Source organism: Tachypleus tridentatus, chromosome 8, assembly GCF_004210375.1.
Source record: "Tachypleus tridentatus isolate NWPU-2018 chromosome 8, ASM421037v1, whole genome shotgun sequence".
Lineage (NCBI taxonomy): Eukaryota > Metazoa > Arthropoda > Merostomata > Xiphosura > Limulidae > Tachypleus > Tachypleus tridentatus.
In genome coordinates, this window is record NC_134832.1 from 106,101,595 (window position 1) to 106,123,000 (window position 21,406).

The 21,406-nt window shown below is 34.6% G+C and overlaps 1 protein-coding gene across 1 annotated transcript; it reads left to right on the plus strand.

Annotated features, from left to right (window-relative positions):
* The first annotated feature begins 5,275 nt into the window (after positions 1–5,275).
* LOC143223980 (rho GTPase-activating protein 39-like) lies at positions 5,276–14,664 on the plus strand. Its single transcript, XM_076452447.1, has 3 exons — positions 5,276–5,279; positions 5,910–6,016; positions 7,053–14,664. The coding sequence occupies exons 1-3, from the start codon at positions 5,276–5,278 to the stop codon at positions 7,245–7,247; spliced, it is 306 nt and encodes a 101-aa protein (XP_076308562.1). The 3' UTR covers positions 7,248–14,664.
* The last annotated feature ends 6,742 nt before the right edge of the window (positions 14,665–21,406 follow it).

Consider the following 21,406-nt stretch of genomic DNA (forward strand, 5'->3'; position numbering starts at 1 on the left):
TATACAGTGTTATCTGAAACGTGAAATTTAAAACACTATTAATATTATTTTTCCATTTCTTTTTACGTACATATTTCAGCTTAACTAATGTTATTAACTATTGTAATATTTAAACTTAACAGAGAAGGGTTACAGGAAATATTATTGATTGCTCCTTATTCCTTAAGTGCCCATGAACTTTGTTTTTTAAATTTCGCACAAAGCTACTCGAAGTCTATTTGTGCTTGCTGTCCTTAATTTAGCAGTGTAAGACTAGAGGGCAGCTATTTATCACCATCCACCGCAAACTGTTGGGCTACTCTTTTACCAACGAATAGTGTGATTACACAAAAGTCGAAAACTTTATATAAATGTCTCAGCTGTCTCCAACATAAATCTTTAACCCATAGTTTGAAAGTCGACACCGAGTTCAATTTTGAGCAACAGATGAGCAGTCATGGTGATGGCTGATTGTAAGTGTTGAATTATAACCAACGTTGCATGATTTTGAATTTTATAAATACTGCAATTATAATGGTCCCTCTTGAAGTTGGAATAGCAATAATTGTGCAAACAGAAGATGACGAAAATGAGGCAGATATTTTGTAGCTATACATTTTATTCAGAAGATATGTAGTTTCACATAAAGTATGTAGCAGCAATCCAGTGCTTACAACCTGCCCATATATAAATATAGCAGATATCAGGGGTGAAGTTCTGCAGATACTTACCAATACTGAGTACCAGAACTTCTTTTTAATGTTGTACTAGTATTAGGACTTATTTGAGCTGCTTTATCCTTGTTTTCTTTGTACATGCATATTGATGGGTTTTTTTAATAAACAATCCATCTTCACTATTTGTAGTATTAATTGTGAGAATTTCACCACAATAGCTATAAAGATTGTACAGTCAAATAAATCCAGAGACTGCCTTTGTTTACTGAGAGAATGTCTGACAGTAACTATATATTTTATGAAAATATTTTAAATGGGACAGCATTGCTATTATACAGATTTATGTCTATGTTGGACGTACAATAGTTAAAAATACAATATTATTAAAAATTGTTCATTTAAAAGAGATCTTCAAGAAAAATGCAGAAACAGGATAGATAGCTCAAAGTGATAATTTAATAATAAACTTAAGATTTGAGACTTAGCATTTACGGTATTTCTCCAAGCTACAAACAAATCTCAGTTTTGACTTTTCTAAATATTATAGCTTTTAGACATTGAGGGAATTGTAGCTTTGGGAAATAATGTCAGTATTATGTCTCAAATCTTAATTTTTTGCAATCACATATTCATTTTATGCAACTTATCTTGTTTATTTTGTTTAAGATTTCTTCCCATTTTTGAAATGAAGATTTTTAATATTTTTGTTCATACTATCAGGACTTAAGTATGTTTTCTGATCAGGAATCCGAAATTTTAGAGGAAAAATATCTCTCATACTTAACACCATTATATGGACACAAGGACTATTCAGATAGAAGCCCACAAGCTCTACCTACCATAACATGGCATGCATAATGCAGTGTCTCATAACAAATAAGAATGGATAAACTCAAAGTTAAGTGATAAAAGCCATCCATGTGTCCAAGTCAACAGTACACTATTTAATAAAAAGGTTTTTTTTTTTTTTTTTTCCTGGGGAAGAAAAAGTTGTGTACATTAAGTATTAGGAGAATGGAAAGGGTATTTATGCCATTTCGCATGAAAACAAACTAGTAAAGCTGCTAGATTTAGCTTTTCCTACACTAGTTAAATAATGGAAAGCTACAGGGAGGAAGATTGTGATTTGGAACATGCAGGGGCATAGATTTTTTACACCAGATGGGGATGATTTTTGCAACTACTTATGTGGACTGTTCAATTTGCAAATTGGTAATCTCTGATTAAATGAACGTGAAAGCTGTAAACATACAGTCACAGAGTAAACTTGTTGCCATGATACTTGCATGTATACTTAGGCCTACTGACTGGTACTTGTGAACTTTTGCATAGATTGAAAAGCTTAGAAGCACGCCTATATTGAAGATGTACATTTTGGCCACTGATGAAGCCTACATCTAGGCGTAATTATGTAATTTGTTTGGTAAGAACATATGAATCACAAGAACAAACAGAATTTGTAGGCCTGTGATGCAATAAAACAATTTAAGAGACCAAACTATAGGGGGGATGATTGTATGCACCATACCCCACACCTAAAATGAAGGGGGGATGTATCCCCTCAACTTTTATGATCTACGCCCCTGGGAACATGATGACGTTACTAATGGATATTTTGAAGCAGAAACTTTGCGACTATTGTCAAGATGTACTATTTTCAGATAGAGAATGTCTGGATATAGTGAAGTTCTAAAATAATTTTAATATAACATAATTAGCCTCTGTAGTTCCAGTAAAAACTAAAGTGTGTCTGATTTTGGTGTTTAGCTTAAAATTTTTTGAATTTCCGTGTTTGGGAACAATTTGGAAGATGTGATGACTCTTCAGAGAAGAAAGTGTCCAAGTTGAAGACTTCTTTGGATTCAGACTACTCTATCTGAACTTGTTTTAAAACTAAATGGAGCTCAATCAGAGGGAATATTCTGGAAATTAATTAGTTACATTGTTGCTACTAATCTCAGAGTATGTAGTGGTGTAACTTAGGCAGAAGTAGCTAACACATAATCTTATTAGGTATAAAAACAATCAAAATATATATAATCTAAGCATAAGACTGCTTCAATTCTGTTATTCATAATAGCATCCATTTGACATTTCAGGTATTTTTTAAGATTACGCAGAGAAAAAAAAGGAGTTTCTAGTTGCTTTGCTGCAGGATGCCCAAAAAGTCTGGAACCATAGGAACTTCAACACATTGTGCAGAATGTGTTACAAGTGCTGTCGTGGACATTTGAAACAAGTTTGGATTAACAGTAGTATTAACTTAACTTTTTTAATGCTGTGACAGTGCCACAGTTAGTAATGTATCTGAAATTAAGAAGCACTGCAAATCATCTATGGTTCCACAGTTTTTGGACACCCTGTACATTCCTGTTGTTACTTTGCTGATTTTCTTGCACCCACTTTACTTCTCTGAACCACTGAGAAAAGTAATGCGTTGTTTAAGAATATACAAAATATAAATATTGCATTTTGTTGTTTGTCTGGTACACTTAGTATTATACAGAAAACCAAATTGTTAGAATAACCAATTTTCATGGTTACTTGTTTTTATTTTATTTACAAGATGTTTTGGTTGTGTGCTATTTACTCTGTATATATGTGCTGCACAATACAATGGTAACATTAAATCAAACAACTAGATATGGAGGTGTATTGTTCTTTGATATTAAAATTATATTTTGCAGTTCACTGTTAACATAGCCTGGCCAGTTCTAGGTATTCCATTAGATGTTGAACATCAGCATAAACAATTACAATTTGTACCAATTTCAAATTGACACTGTTGATTAGAACAATTAATACATATGTACATAATTTTTTTCATTATTTCTAATTTAAGTTTACATTTATTATTTTAATATAATTATTTTTGTGCATTATTAGCTGAGTTATATGGATTTAAAACTAATTTCAGCTGTCTAGGTTGGCTAAACATTGAGATATTGTTAACAGGAAGGATGAAACAGTGTATTTAGTCATTTTTAGTTATATATAACTTGAACATCATATTTAATTAACTTATTAATAGGTACATGATTTTAGTTCTGACCTATGAATGTAGTTTGCATTGGTCAGAAGTTAATATTAATTAGTGGAAATGAATGCAAGTTTTGTCTGAAGAGCTGAACTTAGTTCTATCTCACTCTCAACCTGGTGAATATGCTGTCAAACTTGATGTTGGAATATTATTCCAATATTTGTGCTCACTTTGACATGAGTCACTTAATGGAGAAAAATTAAAATAAGTGTTCCCATTGAAATGAGTAATGTTAAATTCAGATTTTATGTTAATCTAAATCAAAATATTGCATTTGAAGTTGATTTCACTAAATAAATAAATTTGGACGACAAGTCTACTGATTCATTTCTGAAATTGTAAGAAAATAAACGTTATGAACATTTACTAAAGGTCTCATTCAGGTAATTTCAAGGATCATGTTTAATATGTAAAGAATATGTTAGTTGGAACTAAGTTTAGACATTAAGCACAAATTCACTTGAAAATAGTTGGAAATTTTATTTATTCTTTAATTTTTTGCTCAGGACTATGAGCAATTTATCTGAAAATGGAAATATATTTTTGGTTAAATAAAACATTCAATATAATGTCAGTGGTTAATGATATAATTTGCAATTTTTTTTCAGTCAGTTGCAATAAGATTATTTGTAACTGTTTTACTAGTGTACACAAAAATCTATCTTTTGGTATACCTTAGGTAAAAGGAGTTCTTATATTGTATAAACATGAGATACAGCAATTAAAGTTAGGTGTGTTATAATATCTCGATACGACAGATGTTTTGCTAATAATTGCTAAGAGTATTTTAATATTCAACATGTTATAGTTTAACAAGTTACAGTAATGTGTTTTTGTGATTGATTATTTAACATGATTAATAGCAGTAACCACTAATTATTAAACTATGTATTTATTACAGTAAAATAAGATAAAAAATTATGATGTTTAATGCTGTGAATGAGGTTTCTTTGAAAGCACATATTTGTTCTGCATTTGAAGTTGTATAATATGTACAGCTGTCTTGACACATACATAATCAAGACTAAAACATAATAGACTAGAATAAACAATGAGAGTTTTTATTGCACACAAAGCTTGCATGTTATTAAGTGAGTGCCATTGTTTAAGGTGGCTATTTTATGTTTGTTTTTTGACTCTTTTGTGATTATTTGTCTTTTCCTTTCACCTAAAATGCTATACCATATTTTCAAATGCATTTTAAATCAGATACATGAACTTGTATTTAATGAAAAAAAATTATTCTGAACATTTTGACTTCATGATGTTAAACTGTAAAGTTGTTTTGGAGTGATAATGCTATTATTCCCTATAACTAAAGCCAAAATACTAACAGCTATTTTGGTTTAAATTCTTCTGTCCCCATTGCGTGGAAACAAATAACTGTGTGTGCTCAGAAAAGTACTTTCACCCCACTCCTGAATTTGGAAGTAGATCAAGCCACTAGGAAAAAAAGTATAATAAAAGAATAAAGGGACAAAATATGAAAATCATGATAGTAAGCAAGGAATTATGAGTGAAAAGCCAGCAACAAGCACCCAGCTATGTATGTGAATATCACAAAAGTAACAGCCGATGTATGGGTTAGGGTCAATCAGGGTGGTATGGATATATAGCCAATATTTGGATTGTGGGGAAATGGGAGAATCCCAAGAAAATCAATTTATCTTCCCATACCAAATCACTTGAGAAGTGCCTGACCTGACAGCTGAATCGAGGGACTGGGAGTGAAACCTGAAATAAATAATAAAGTTAGTGCATATATATATCCCATAAAATCACAGTTTCATGTTTTATGTGTACATTATATTATAAGATTTTATTTTGCAGTTGCTTTCTCACGATAAAAGTGTGTGCTATTTTATTCCTTCTAATAGAAATATTTTGTCAGATGACTCATTACATGAAATATGAAGAGTATTTTACATTGAAAATCCTTTGCAATGTTTTAAGATGAAGGACTTGTGGATTCAGATAAAACTTAATTTTTTTGTGAAGCTGTATATTTCAATTATTGAACATGACCTAGAATATTTGTTTTTAACAAATATGGTATTTCAGGGTTCCAGGAGATATTGATGAGGTAAATGTTATGAAAGTGAAGATGGATCAATGGCAGTTGGTAGAATGTAATGACCCTCATGTTCCTGTGTCACTTTTGAAACTGTGGTATTGGGAACTTTATGAACCCCTTATTCCCCACATGTATTAAGAAGAATGTATTGAACACTGCTGTGATCCTGTGAAAGCAATAGCCATTCTACATAGGCTGCCAGAATTAAACCATTTAGTCCTTGCATATTTAATCAGGTTCTTACAGGTGAGTTAAACAGCAATTAAAAATACAAGTAAGATATATCAATATTCCTGTCTCAGATGTATCTTTGATATCTGTTTCACTATTTTGTGCCATTGTAGTCATACTATTTGTATAAAAGTTTTTGTGGAATTGAAACAGTAATCTGAACACTAAACAGTTATTTTGGTTTATTTTCTAAAGAAGTTTGTGATGAACCATTTCTAAAGGAAAAAACATAAAATCTAAAAAATTTAAATGTAGCATAACAATTCTGATGAAACCAGTCTGGAATCTCTTTATTTAATTAAAACTGCTCATTAACGAATAAACGATCCACTAATTTCAAAATTTATAAACCATTCCTGTGAATAGAAGCAAAAAGTTTTTGTACATGTCTTAAAAATTTGAAGATTTACTAAAGAATTCATAAATGTTTCACAGATTTTTATGTAATTTAAATATGGATTGAAATTCTGTGTGTTAAGACGCACTTATATGTCTATTTGAATCATGATTAGTTGATAAAATGTAAAGTACTATAGCTACACATATCAATCAGCTTGTTTAACTTTATTGATTTTTTCTGTTGAACGTGTTTCACATATTCATTTTTGAAATGTATGGCTTTATTATTAAAGGTATCTGCTTCAATTTTATAATAACCTGAATTTCAAGATTATTACTGTCCATTGTTGCTAAGTTACGTGTAAAATTTACAGTGGTATCCTGAAGTGCTATTGACGACAGAATATTAAAATTAAATAAGTCAAAACAAATGAACATTAGTAGTTTAATATACACTACTATAAACAATTTGAAATAGAAATCAAGAAAAATAAACCAAAGCTTTACTGTATTCTGTGAAAATAAACAGCTAAATTTTAGCTAATGGATTTTTACCTTCTTTTATTAAAATAAAAACAACTAAAACTCAGCCAACAGCCATTGATCATATCCTGAGGATGTTAGAATAGTAACTTGGATTAAAAATTGTTGTTGAAATGCTGGTAAATGTAAAAATATCTGTAGAACTGTATTACTGTAATGCTTCTGATAGGTGTTTGCTGCAGAGGAAAATGTTGCAGTTACCAAAATGGACTCCAACAACTTGGCCATGGTGATGGCACCTAACTGTCTGCAATGTACTTCAGAGGAGCCACAAGTAATATTTGAAAATGCAAGAAAAGAGATGGCATATCTGAGAATATTGATTCAGAATCTTGACACCAATTTCATGGAAGGAATTGTGTGAAATATGTATATGACTTCTAAAACACGTGACGTGAAGTGCCTTTTTTAAGAGGCTTAACTACTTTTCAGTATTACATTCTTGTAGTCTCAAACTGAATGTTATGGAATCTGTTTAATAACGAAACAATGACTAATACTTAAAAGATATGTGCAACAACAGAGAGACTGCACATTTCTAAAAATAATACAATGAGCTTCATATTCTTTAAGAAAAGATTTTTATGCTGTTTTATGTTTTTCAACAAAATACCATACTGCTATCATAGTCTGCTTTATGTTTGGTGCATGCTTGAAAAACAAAACAAGTGCATGTGAGATAATCCAATGAAGAAGAAGAAATTATGAATAATCACTGACAGAGGAATTCTTGGAGTAGAAAAATGTGTTAATAGAGTTTCTTTCTAATGTGTATATTTTATCCTTATTTAGCCAAGAACAATAAACTTTAGAAATACATCTAGTAAAAGAGCTTTGCTTCAGGTAGCTGTTTTTAATATTTTGAATTGTTGATATTTGATCAAATTTCTTTACAAATATAGTATATGTTCAAATTAGGCACATGTACTTTTTTGTACAGTAGCTTAAAAGTAAACACTAGGTAACTAAACTAAACTAACGTGGCAGGGGTTCAGTTTAGAGAGAGAGAAATCCGAAGAGTTCTCTCTCCAACTGGGGTGTTCAGGAACTTTGTAGTTCTTCTTCGTCCCCTTTCGTGGATTGTTATTAGGATTAAGTGGTGTTTTGTTTTGTTTTTTAATTATTATTTTAATAAATTAATTATCGTTATTATTCTTGACTTTTTGGGTGGGGAATGTCTCACTAAATGGTCTTTTGGGTGGAGGCAAAGGTAGCAGTGGAAAGAAGGAAAGGTCGGGACCTGTCTCGAAAAGAAAAAGTTGGGTAGATGTGAACATGAATGTAATTCATTCAAGTTTAGATCAAATCAAACGGCCCGATTCTGGGTCGGGCAAAAAGGTTGCCTGGGCTGGGATCTAGAAATCCAATGCCTGAAGATTTTGGTGTGGGGGGAAACGGGAGTACCCCGAGAAAACCCACTTTCACACGACAGGCGCCGAAAGTTTTGCCTGTCGTGTGCCCTGTACCTGAAAAAAAAAGGAATTCATGTTAATAACATAGTTTTTATGTATTTAAACTCTTTGTTGAGTGGATTGTGATTCTTGAAATATGTTGTATGGTGATATGTATTTTGTTGGTGCACTTGATAATTTGTGTAGTGATGCCGTTAGTTTGTTTCTGTTTTCTGCTTTTCGATAATATTTCATAGAAAGTTCTGTTATTCTATCTCTTATAGTTGGTAAATTACTAATTTGGTGTAGATAATTTGTTGGTGTAAAAGATGGTAAACTGAATGCGGATTTTAATATTTTGTTTTGTTGCACTTGGATTTTTTGGAGTGTGTTGTTTGACATGTTGTATGTTACTTGACATCCGTACTCTATTAGTGGACGGATGTAAGCCTTGTATATTTGTATAATGGTGTTCGGTGCGCATTTTGATTGTTTACCAGTTATAGTCTTTAGATATGAAATCCTTTTCTTATTGATGAGTGTATATTGTTTATGTGTTTTTCCATGTTAGTTTTGTGTCGAAAGTGACGCCAAGGAATGTGATGTTTTTGCTCATGTTGATGGTTGTGTTTCCAAGTGATAGATTTATTTTTTCTAGATTTTTCTTTGCTTCTTTAGTTTTCTATAGAAGGTGATTGCTTGTGTTTTGTCGGATTTAACACGACCCTCCACTTGTTGCTCCATGTTGAGACGTTGTTTAGTGATTCTTGTACGCGAGACATGGCCATTACTGGGTTTCTGGAGGTGCTCCAGATTGCGATGTCATCTGCGTATTGTGAATTGTGTGTGTATGTTAGATTTGGAAAAGGTATGTCACTGACGAAAATTATGTAAAGAAGTGGAGAGAGGACTGATCCTTGGGGCACTCCTGCCGTTATATTAAATAATTTGGATATGGTTTTATTGACTTTTACTTGTGCTGTTCTATTGGTTAAAAAATTTGAAATCCATTTGACTATCGTAGGATTTATTTGTAGGTGGTTTAGTTTGTATATGATGGCATTGTGCCAAACGCTGTCGAATGCTTTTTTGACATCTAGGAATACCCCGATGGTTACTTGATTGTTGTTGTAAGCTTTGTATATTGATTCGGTGAGTCGTGTGAGGTGATCTGTTGTTTGTCTATTTTTTCTGGAGGCATTTTGAGATTCTGGAAGGATGTTGTTTGATTCGCAAAAATGGAGGAGACGGTTGGAGATAATTCTCTCCATCAGTTTGCCAAGGCAGCTTAACAGACTGATGGGGCGGAAATTATCTGGATTTGTTCTGTTAGTTTGTTTCTTGGGGATCGTTGTTATGATGGCTTTTTTCCACGTGTCAGGGTAATACCCTGTCGCTAATGAAATGTTCATGATGTTTGTGAGGTGTTGTAGTAAGAGAGTGGAACTTTTTTTGAGAATAATATTTGGTATTTGGTCATGTCCGGGGGAAGTGTTCTTCAAGTTTTTGATATTAATCTTTAGTTCGGTTATGGTTATTTTTCTATTGATTGAATTTGAGTATGCTTCTAGTGTCTCTCCGGGAAATCCTGGTGAGAATGAAGCTTGGTTTGCATTTATGTAGTTGTTGACATGGTGTTGGTGTTGTGTGTCGAAATCTACTGAGTTTAAATCGCTAAAAGCGGATTTGTAATAGTCAGCTAATAAGTCAGCTTTCTCTTCGTCCGTCCTTGCGATTTTATTGTTGTGTGTGATGTGTTGTAACATGTGATTTGTGTTTTTGTCTGACGCAATACTCTTGAATTTTTTCCAGAATTCTTTTGGATTTTTCTTGGTTTTTTCTAAGTTCTTGCAGAAGTTATGCCAATTGTTTTCTCTGACTTTTTTAATTTCTTGTTTAATTTTTGTATTTGTTCTATTGATTTCTGTTTTAATGTGTGGATCACGTGTGATGTAGTGTATTCGTCGTAATTGTCTACGTTTGATTATTAGTGCGTGAATTTCTGGTGTTAGAGTCCATTGAATAAGTGATTGTTTTCTTTTTGATTTAGGAATTGTGTTTCTTGTGGCTTTCTTTATGGCTTCTGTAATTTGATCAACATATTTGTCTAGTTCTGTTTTGTTGTTTACATGTTCGATTGGGTGGGGTAGGTATGAGTGCAGAGAGGCATTAAAAGTGAGCCAGTCTGTTTCAGTGTAGGTGTATGCGGAAGGAGTCACGTACGCCACAGCCGGGTGGCGCGGATGAATCATACATGACACGGGAAGTGGTCACTGGTGATTTCATCATGCACTTTAAAGTTAGATATTCTATTAACCATGTCCTTGGGTGCGATGATGAAATCGAGTACATCATATGAGCCGTTAGCGGCTGAGAAGTTTGTGGGTGTATTGTCATTAATTAAGTGCATTTTATTGCTAGAAATAAAATTTTTTATGCAGGATCCTCTGCGTGTGTCTCTGTTACCCCTTAATTCTGTGTGCGGTGAATTAAAGTCTCCAATAATAATTGGTTTGGGTTTTCGATTAACACATTTTTGAAGGAAGTTAATGTCGATATTTTTGGTTGGTGAGCAATATATGGCTAGAATCGGAATAGTTAGCCGGTTGTTAAAGTGTATATTACAAAAAATGGTCTCATTAATGTCAGATTTAAATGAATCTTCTATCGAGATTAGATGCGATATTTTTTGTACTAAAGTAAGTTATTATACCCTGTTGTTTTCTGAGTGAGGTATGTTGTGTGAGATGAATCCGGGGATTGTGGTGTTTTGTTTCTCTGTGCAAAGTGTTTCTGAAATGATGATTATGTTGGCGTTTATATGTTTGTTTATGTTGTATATTTCTATCCTTTTGTCTTTAAGATTTCCTTGGCAGTTGATGTGTAAGATTTTAATGTGTTGTATCATTGTGTTGTTTTATTTCCCTCGCGTGAATTTTGAGTGAGAGATGGTGTGGTTTCAGGTGAGGGAGGTTAAAATAATGACTTGCAAGGCTGCAAACAGCCTTGAGTGACTCGTGCCTCGATTCGAATGAGGGGAGATCACTCAATTCTATCAGCATTGCTAGCAAGTTTGTGGTGAAATCTGTTGGGTTAAATGCTTGTGTTGTTTTGGGGCGTGTTACGTCCGCGTAAGTACGTGTTGGTTGAGGTTGAGCGTGTTTGATTTGCGAGTCGGTTGGAGTTGGTAGTAAAGGTTGTTTGGTGTTGTTTTGGTAGCCGTGGGTTTGATTATTGTTGTTCGTGGTTTTGAAAAGGAATCTGTTACGTATTTGGGTGTATTTGGGGCAGCCTTTGTAACTGGCTGCGTGGGGGCCCTGACAGTTGGCGCATCTAACTTGGTTACGCTCGTTAGGACACTGAGCGACCTCGTGAGATCCGCCACATCTGACACATCTATCCTTGGCCATACAATTAGTTTTTGTGTGTCCGAACCGTTGACATTTGTAGCATTGGATTATTGGTTTTTGATGTGTCTTTTCCGGTTCGGTCGTGTGTCTTTTGAAAAATAAAAAGCAACCGTTTTTTAATAATTTTTCTTGATCGTCTTTTGTTGACGGTTACCTTGATCAGTGGCGTTTTTGTTTCGTTCTGAATGAGATGATTCTGTTCGATGATGCAATGTCAAAGCCTTGAGTTGTTAATTCTTCAGTGATTTCATGATCTTCAATGTCGAAATCTACACCTCTGATTATGACTGTTAGTTTTGGTGTGTTTGTTTTTGGTGTTGTGATGGTGGCTTGAACACCGAAGGCATCCTTGGGCCAGTGGGCCAAAATATGAGCAAACTCTTGAGGTTCGGTACATTTAATCATGATTCTTCCATTAGGAAGACGTTTGATGTCTTTAAACTGAATGCCCGGGTAATAGGACCTCAGTTGATTGACAATCTGTGGAATGCGTGTTGTTTTGTTTACTCCTTCGATGAACAGAGTTGGGATTCTGTAGTTAGGAGAATTGTGTGTTTGTGTGACAGTGGTGGTGTTCTCGGAATTAGTGGCGATGGTGGTGTTGTTTGTATTCAAGTAATTATCGTTAGAGCAAGTGGCTTTGTTTTCGTTAACATGGGTTATGTTATTAATACTTTGATTTTTTAGAACTATTATTAGCGTCATTAAGGTTAGGGTTAGTGGAATAGTCAGAAACTATACTTACCATGTCCTTTTTCTTCTTCTTCTTCAGCCTCCTCTTGTTTGATGTCTCGTTTGTTTCGTGGGATTCTGGTCTTCGTGATTCTTCAGCTCCTGAGTTTTCACCTTCGGAACTCTCAGTCGAACTACTCAGTGATTCAGAGGCTGGTCCTTCAATAGCTCTATTCAGCATATCCATGATCTCGTCGTTGGAAAGGGCTTTTCCGTTGGATCTTGTCACTATCTTCTTTCTCTTCATACTGTTTTACTAGTCCTGATAAGGACTAAGGGGTAACCTTTTTTAGTAAAACTTTATGCACTTCACAGGATAATTCAGTCTTCAATGCACTTGTCTCGCAGCTCTTGACTTGCACGTCTGCTCTGCTTGACGGCGACCTTGAAACCTCTAGGTAAACTAAACTAAACTAACTAAACTAACGTGGCAGGGGTTCAGTTTAGAGAGAGAGAAATCAGAAGAGTTCTCTCTCCAACTGGGGTGTTCAGGAACTTTATAGTTCCTCTTCGTCCCCTTACGTGAGAAATGTTTTAAAATATCCATGGAGTTTTTACTTTATTTTTAACATTTCAAAAATATTTGTGAGTGAGAGGAAGGACGGGAGAACTGGACGAAAGCAGCGAAAGTGAAGTGAGCCAGACTTTAGCTCGAGGATGGAGAACCCTGGCGGCTGGCGAATTGGTTTTTTTTTTTAAATTTTACTGTAATTGATTGGATACCCTTGACTGGGTAAACGGCCCTTTTCAGAATGAGGCTGGGACCTACAGGTCCGATGCCAGAGATTTTGCTGTGGGGGGAAACGGGAGTACCCCGAGAAAACCCACTTTCACGGCCTGGGCGCCGAATAGTCTACCCAGACCGTGCCCGGAAGTAGCTGGGAAAGAAAAAAAAAAACAACAACACTAAATTAATAAAAAAACAAACAAAAAAAACTGATGAACTACGTTGATGGTGTACGTGAAAACTGTTAGCTGCAGTCTTGTAGATCGGGTGGCAATTTCATCATGAACTTGTTTCCACACTTGAAGCCCATTGGTGCAACTGAGAAACGTGGCCTTGGTGGTGGAACTACTGGCTGTTCTTCGGTGAGTTGTTCTTCGCTGGTCTGTGATGCTTTGTTTCTTCTCGAGATTTTGGTTTGAGTTTTCTGCGTGGAGGTAGATTGTTTTCAGTTTGTGCTGTCGCGTCGATGGTTATCTTCGTAATGGTTTGAGTCTGGCTGGTTGTTGAGTTCTGTGGAACTGGGATAGAAGTCTGGCAGGAACTGTCCTTTTTCTTTCTTGAACTACTGCAACTTGGCGTGTTGCCAACAATGGGTGTTGTCTTCTTCTGAGTCGGGTTGTCTGAATCCGTCTTCGTGTTTCTTCTAATACGGTCTGGAATCGGCGGTATTTTGGTATTTTCCTGTTGGAAGATTTCCGTTGGTTGTTTACGATATCTGGGTGCTTGGTTTGAACCATTCTTGAGTGGTCGTCGATGTGGGCGTTCGGCTCTAAAATGAAATATATGATAATAGCAGCCATCTCGTAAAATACAGTCGGCACTGTACTTCGATGTTGTCACTATCTTCATGAAGTGTGTGGGATGATTACTGTTCTTAGAATAAATTCGATGAACTGCGTATACCTTGGCTTGTATTTGGGGTTCTATGGTTTGTCTAATTTCTTCTGGTTGAATTGATGGGTCGACGCCCCTGAGGAATACAGAATAAAGATTGACTGGACTTTTCGTTGGGGAACAACTTACTTTAAATTTAGTGTTCCATGGCTGGCACAGATAGGTTTGGTCTGCAGTAGTGGCTGGTTGGATGAGGATTCCTCCCCGGCGTAAAATACGGGTCCTGGACGGTTCGATGGTTGCCCCAGGCTTGGCTCTGGCGATCAACGTGGCGACTTGGTACGGCGTGAGGTTCGGCGGTAAGCCGTCGACGATTACAGGCGGCACTAACGGCCTGACTGGCGAGGATGAACGTTTCGTTCTATTCAGGAATAGCATATTGGCACGTCTGACTTGCTCGGTGGCTAGCTCAGGTCTCCCCTGAGGTTTGGGTATATTTCATATTTATGCTGGTGATTTATCACATATAAGTTGGTGTCGTAGAATTGTATATGTTTTACATTATTTCCTGTTTCATGGAAATGTAGATTATATTCTACCTTCTCAAGAACTAGATTTTGAGCATTAAACAGGAATGAGTAATGTGTACATAGACATATAAATCACATAAAGTTTATTCAAAACTCTTGAAGAGGAATGATTATTTTCTTTCAGCAAAACATATTCATACTTTTGAAGTCAAAACTTTAACCAGGAACCAGTTTAAGTTCAGTTACTTTACATCATTTCAGACATGTCACACATTTTCCATTAATGCATCTGTCAGATGAAGAGCTTTTAAATATTAATTTGTATTCACATGATAAATTTAATTGCAATAGACGTAAAATTTATGCCTGGGTAAGCTTCATTAATGTGTATAATTCCAATTCAAAAACAAATTTCAATACGCTGAGTGTTTTTGTAATGTTACAGTTTGATAATGCAGAAAAATCTCGGATATATTTGTCTTCATACTACTTTTGTATTTTACTCTTTACATATCAATTTAGTGAAAAATCACACATGCCTGTGATGATTTTATTCTCTTGAAGGTTTTACACCTTTCACTGTAGTTCCTGTTCATTGAATTTGAAAACCATATCCATTTTTATACATTACATACATATTTGTCACAAAAAGTCAAGTCAAATGTACTTTGAAATAAGTGGATCATTTTCATCAAAATTGGTTCCAACTTTGTTATGCTTAAAATGTTTACAACCACTGGCTATAGATTTCTCAAGACCATTTGCTACATGAGAGGCTTATCAATAGTAATAAATACATTGTGGTAAATGAAGTTTTGACTTAAGTTGGAGTTTTCCCCAATTTGTAAAAAATCATTAGGTGATAGTAAAAAAAATTTCAATATGATGGTTGTTTCCTTTCACCAAATTAGCTATTCTTGTTCATTGCTGTTCCCTATATGTAAACTTTTCCTGTTTCATGCCAAAGACCTTCTGCTTCCCTCCCCACCTATGGGAATTCAGTCATTCCAAAATGTTTCTTCTGTAAATAACCATCAGGTCACCTCTGTATTATTTATTCAAATAATGCAGTGACTCCCTCTGTGTATCTCGACTAAACTGACACTTTTCATTTGACAGTGCTTGAGCACAGACTTTTTTTTGACCTGATTTCAGTTTGAGGTACAGTTTCTTTACAAAGTGATTAAACTTTTTCAACTAGTCAGTTTTCTTTAGATTTATTTTCATTCTAACACATTATTGCCACCATTTCATCAAATCTTGACACAAAAATATCAAAGTCAATGTCTAAGTTTTGTTTGGTTAAACTCTGACAGGAGCTTCATCTCAAGCCTCTGATGTATCACTCTGATGGAAGATTTTTCATTGTTTATTTGCAGCACTGAATGTTACATGGGTCAACCTCTGTCACCAGACATTGTCTCACTTTCTTCTGAAAAATTTGAACCTTTTGATATGTTTTCTCACACCTTTTCTGAGGAATCAGTTGGACCTATCATTTTTTTTTTTAGTTTATTTCTCAGGCATGTGAAATTTTAAACCCCACCCCCCACTTCTTATGACTCACAGCTTTCCTTACTGCATGAACCTTCTTCTCAATCCTATTTGTTTTTCTAGTGCTCCCATGACATTTGGGTTCATGCTGAACAGTTTGCCTACTTGTTAAACAATTGTGTGAGCATGCCTCATCCACTACAGCCTTAGGATCAGTTTGTTCTTGCATACTGTCCTTATTTTTACCAGTATCTGTTGGGTTATGTTTCACATGAATCTCTTTTTTTCTACCTTTTGTTGATCATACCCACATGACTGTCTTATGGTATCTTTTTATTATTCATGGGGTGCATGGGTTGATCACTATAAAACTTTTGGTTATTGGTCTGTTGAGAAGCAGTCATTACATTATTAACATTTTTGTGCTTCTAGCCATCCATCTGGTTATGGATCACGTCCTTCTCTAATCAGACATGGTTTGGTGGTTATTTGTTTTGACAATCCAATGTTGATGGTATATATCAGTCACTAAGGTTGCACCTGTTTGAGATTCCTCTGCTTTCATATGTTAGATCTCTATTGGGCACACACACACACCACATTTGTTTAATTCCCTGTCATGTTCCACCTTCTTTCAAATTTGTGGTAGATTGTATTTCCTATTCTAACTATTCTGAGATGTTCCTGATGGACTAGTTACTCAATCCTTTCATTTTCCAGTGACTTTACCTCACATTGATGCACTTGTCACAGTCTGAATTATAAATTACTCTTGTTTTGGTCTCTGGTGTTTCATCCTCCAGCTTTGAATATTGAGCTTTCAGCCAAGATTGGTCTCTGAAATTTCTATATGTTTATTCTCCTATTCAAGTGATTGACAGGATGGTTTCCCTATTCCATATCTTTTCATACTGGGGTCTTCTGATAGCTTCCTGTTGACCAGCTCAACCATTATTTCTTCATTTATACCAACTGAAATTATTCCCTTCTGTACCCATTCTCCCTCCTTGACCCACAGCTAATGCCCTTTGTGTTCACTTACTGTCTAGTTCAATCCTTGGCAGAGAGATTAGGTTTCTTCCATCACATAGGTTTCCATTTGGCTCAGTCCATCTGTCCTTCATTCGTGGAGGTATATCATTGGAAATGGAAAGTTTCTCACACATGGTACCATGCTCAGGCATTTCTATTATACTTGACCCACTACGGCTGGTGTGCCAAAGTTCCTGCCATAGCTTTTCAACTAGGGGTACCCTAGTACCCATTCTCCCTCCTTGACCCACAGCTAATGCCCTTTGTGTTCACTTACTGTCTAGTTCAATCCTTGGCAGAGAGATTAGGTTTCTTCCATCACATAGGTTTCCATTTGGCTCAGTCCATCTGTCCTTCATTCGTGGAGGTATATCATTGGAAATGGAAAGTTTCTCACACATGGTACCATGCTCAGGCATTTCTATCTACTTGACCCACTACGGCTGGTGTGCCAAAGTTCCTGCCATAGCTTTTCAACTAGGGGTCTTCAGTCTCTTTGATTTGGGTTTATCAGGTAGCCTTATCTCACACCTTTTTGCTTTTCTCATGACAGTAGAATATATATTTCACCTATCTTTACCATATTAATCCATTCTTTCTGGATTTGGCCTCCTCCAAGAAGACCATCTCTTCTGTGCTGGGATGTTAATTTAGTCCCCTTCAACAATTTAGTTTATCTTGTGATTCAGTTGGCTTATTCCTCATTGTCTCTTTCCTACTGAAACTTTAGCAACTTTTCATCAAATTTGTCATCTAATCTACCCCCTTCCACTTCTTGGTTCAGTTAAAGTATTTATTTATTTTCAAGTTCTTTACTGGTCAGATATTCTACAGTTCAAAATTTTCACTGTAAAGCAATGTTGAAGCATACTTTCCAATGCATGTCTTCTCAACATTCACTGTTGAGATGGAGTTTTACAAGATTACTTACAGGTGAACAAACCCATGGTGTTTACTTCATAAACTTGCCCATTTCAGTCTATACCACCCACGGACTTCAAAAATAAAGCAGATGGAGATATCTGTTCATCCATGCCACACCTTGACTGAAAACATAAGGATGGTCAGGTTTCCAAAACAGGGTTTTGTGATCAGCCATTGCTCTTTCTCAGATGATGATATTCCTCAGGACTCATACATTTTCCATCTGTTTCTTCAAGTGTAGTATGGGAGTCCCTACCTCATGTCTCTGGAATGATTGACTATGAGGGTACCCTGCTGAATGTTTAGATGACATATTATTCTCCAGTATGAGTTATACAATTACTGTGGAGTGAGATGTCAAATTGTTGTTCACTCCTTAGATTGGGAGCTCTCATGCTACTATAGCATTGATGTCAGTACTCCTTGGCTGTGTTTTGGATTTAGAGGTGAACAATAAATGAACATCTGCACACCTGTTCTAGATTGTTTATTTTCCTTTCTTGATTATAGGGTTTTGCTCAGTTTTGCAGTTGGGGTGTATATTTAGTTGATGTAGACATCCTTTTGATCCTTGTTGTTAATTTCTGGGATCAAGATTCTTCAAACAATATGTGTCATGCTTTGGGATTGAATGGTTTTAGATTTTGTCTGACATACATCTTATTCCACCCTGGATGTTGGTTCCAAGTGGCTAAGATTTTGGATCCAGTTGATTTACCAATTGTGGTCTGTTTCACCCTAGCCACTCTACACCATGAGATTCATACCATCTCTACCGCATTTCTGATTGGTGGGATTGACTTATGTATATATAAGGGTTGAGACACTTCTATCTCAATGAATGTCATCCTATATTTTATCTGCCATTTTTCTCCACTTTTTACAGATGAGCAAAGAGTATTCCTGATCAAAAGGGGTGCAGTTCCCCTCTTCAGGTCTTCCATCTGACTTTCATACACAGAGCTATCCTTCATATGCTTCCTGGGGGTATGCATGTGTATGCACTTGTCTCTGCTCCTTATTATTGTGGGATTCTAGCTCATCTTGTGAGTGGAGGAAAGTACCACATTTGATATTATAACTTTCATCTACCAAAAATGTATTTCCAGTAGGTACTTCCCTCTTTTCACACTTCCTAATCTTCTTTCCCTCCACATTCTGACAATACTTCTATCATCTGACAGGCTTTGAACTGATAGTTTGATAGAGGCACACATAGGGAATTGTATGTGACCTGAAGTATACTATGCTTCTCATGGTGGAGAGGTGATGCATAATGATTTATATGCAAGATATGGTGGAGTCACTTGATACCAAGATGGAGATTAGAAGGACTGTGGCAGGCATAAAAGAAACGTTTGCATATATGGGACAGTAATGACTGAGAATAGGTAATATTGTGAAAGGAGGGATATGCCTAACAGAAATGCATTTTTAGTATAAGAAAATTATAATATTATCCAAAACAACTTTATGAAGTTTAAATTTACAGGCATGTGTTATCAACATATCACTAATCTATAGCAGTCATTGTTTATAGACATCAAAGAAGTTATTTTTTATCTAAGAAAAATTATACTTCTGTTATTTTTGGAGTTAGTAGTGAGAACTATTAACACAAGCTTTCTAGCCTTTAAAACGACAATCAGTTGTTGTTTTTTATGTAAGATAGTGTAATAAAATAAAGAAAGTAAAAACAAAGAATTGTAACTAACATAATAATCACAAACATATCTGTTGTATAGTAAAATAATTAAAAATCACTTTGCTCAGTATTAGTTTTGAGTAAGACTACTGTTTAAACTTTTCTTGCTCAATGAACTTTAATTTAAAAACAAAATCTTATCAACAATTCTACAACAAAGTAACAGAGATACTAATAATGTACTAATTGTGTATAAACCGAGCAGCTTGACACATTTAACGCTGTCTCAGAAGCTATTAATAAGCCTTTAGAGATCTTATACCACATCTAACTACAAAAATGGTTAATGCTTTAACAGATTTGGAGTTGTATAGCCATGATACAATACCATTTACTTCTTTCATTAATAATATGATAAAAAGAAGTATAAATAAACTTTTTAGACTAAACACTACAATGATGTAACTTTGCACAGTATGTGTTTATCAATGTAATATGATAAAAAGAGTTCAAAGTAATCTAAATGCCCTTATATTTTGTAATTAAGAATTGCTTGCAAGCTACCTCAATCTTTATTAATTTTACTATATCTTTATTAGTAATTCTCCGTGTACCTTTTTCACTGCTTTATTACCTCGGACTTTTATTAATATTGAATTCATTGTATGGTGTTCATCTAAATGTTTAGTAAAATGATTGTATAACATTTATTTTGTATTTACGATAGTTCTGCATAAAATATTTATTTTTGCGTTAAAATCAATGTTTAGGGAAATAGCATTGATTTGTGTTGCCACAAAATGTTCTCAAACAGCCAGATAGAGATTCAGAATGAAACTAAAATAATTATGCTACTTATTAAAAATCCAATGATTGCTTTTAATATATAATTTCAAGTTTTATATGCTACCCTGCTAAAAGTACCTGGGAAGATATAAAAATGGTCAAAGTTGCAGAAGATCCCTGCCCAACAAGTGTTAAAATAAAAAAAATAGTTTACATTGCTTTTAATTATTCTTAACCCTTCACAGATATTTTTGACAATGAAGGTAAAAATATGTTGTGATAATACTAAGTTACCATAGTCTAATGGCTGTGTAAATTGAAGAGAAGGAAAAAAAAAAAGAAAAAGGTATTTCCATGTGATGCACCAAGTAAATGATACAAACCCATTTTTTGCTTTCTGATGTGATGTCATTTTAGTAATGCATTTATATTATAATTTCTACATATTTTTGAATAATAATTTTTGTTTTATTGAAGTGTTATTTCACATTTAGAACTTTTAAAATAATCATCTACACAATGTACTGGTTCCACTTCTCAGACTTGGAGTATAAAACTTATTGTGGGTAACACATGAATGTGTACTGCTGTATAACAAACACTGCCCCATCATACTTACTTTGTGTACTAATTTGCTTATTTATTAAGTGCCAAAACTTTAAATGTGTGATTTGTACTTCCCAATGAAGCCTTGTATTTTATTACTACCAAGGGAATATGAATGTGACTATAACACAAGGGATGTGTAAGTGTTTCTTGTAGGAAAATAAATTAAAGGAGTTAAATCATTTAGAGGAAAAAAAGAAAAAAGGAATAAGGTTCCATTAATTTGTGACAGAAAATAATTTAAATGGTGACTATAATTACAGTGATCATGATGGTTTTATTTCCAATACTTTAAAGAGGATGCATTGACAGTTTTTCATTTCTTTGTACACTCAAAATAATGAAAAAGCTCTCTTATTATTGTGCCAAGTGCATCGCAGTGGCAAGTTTATGTCCTATTTACACCAGAAAC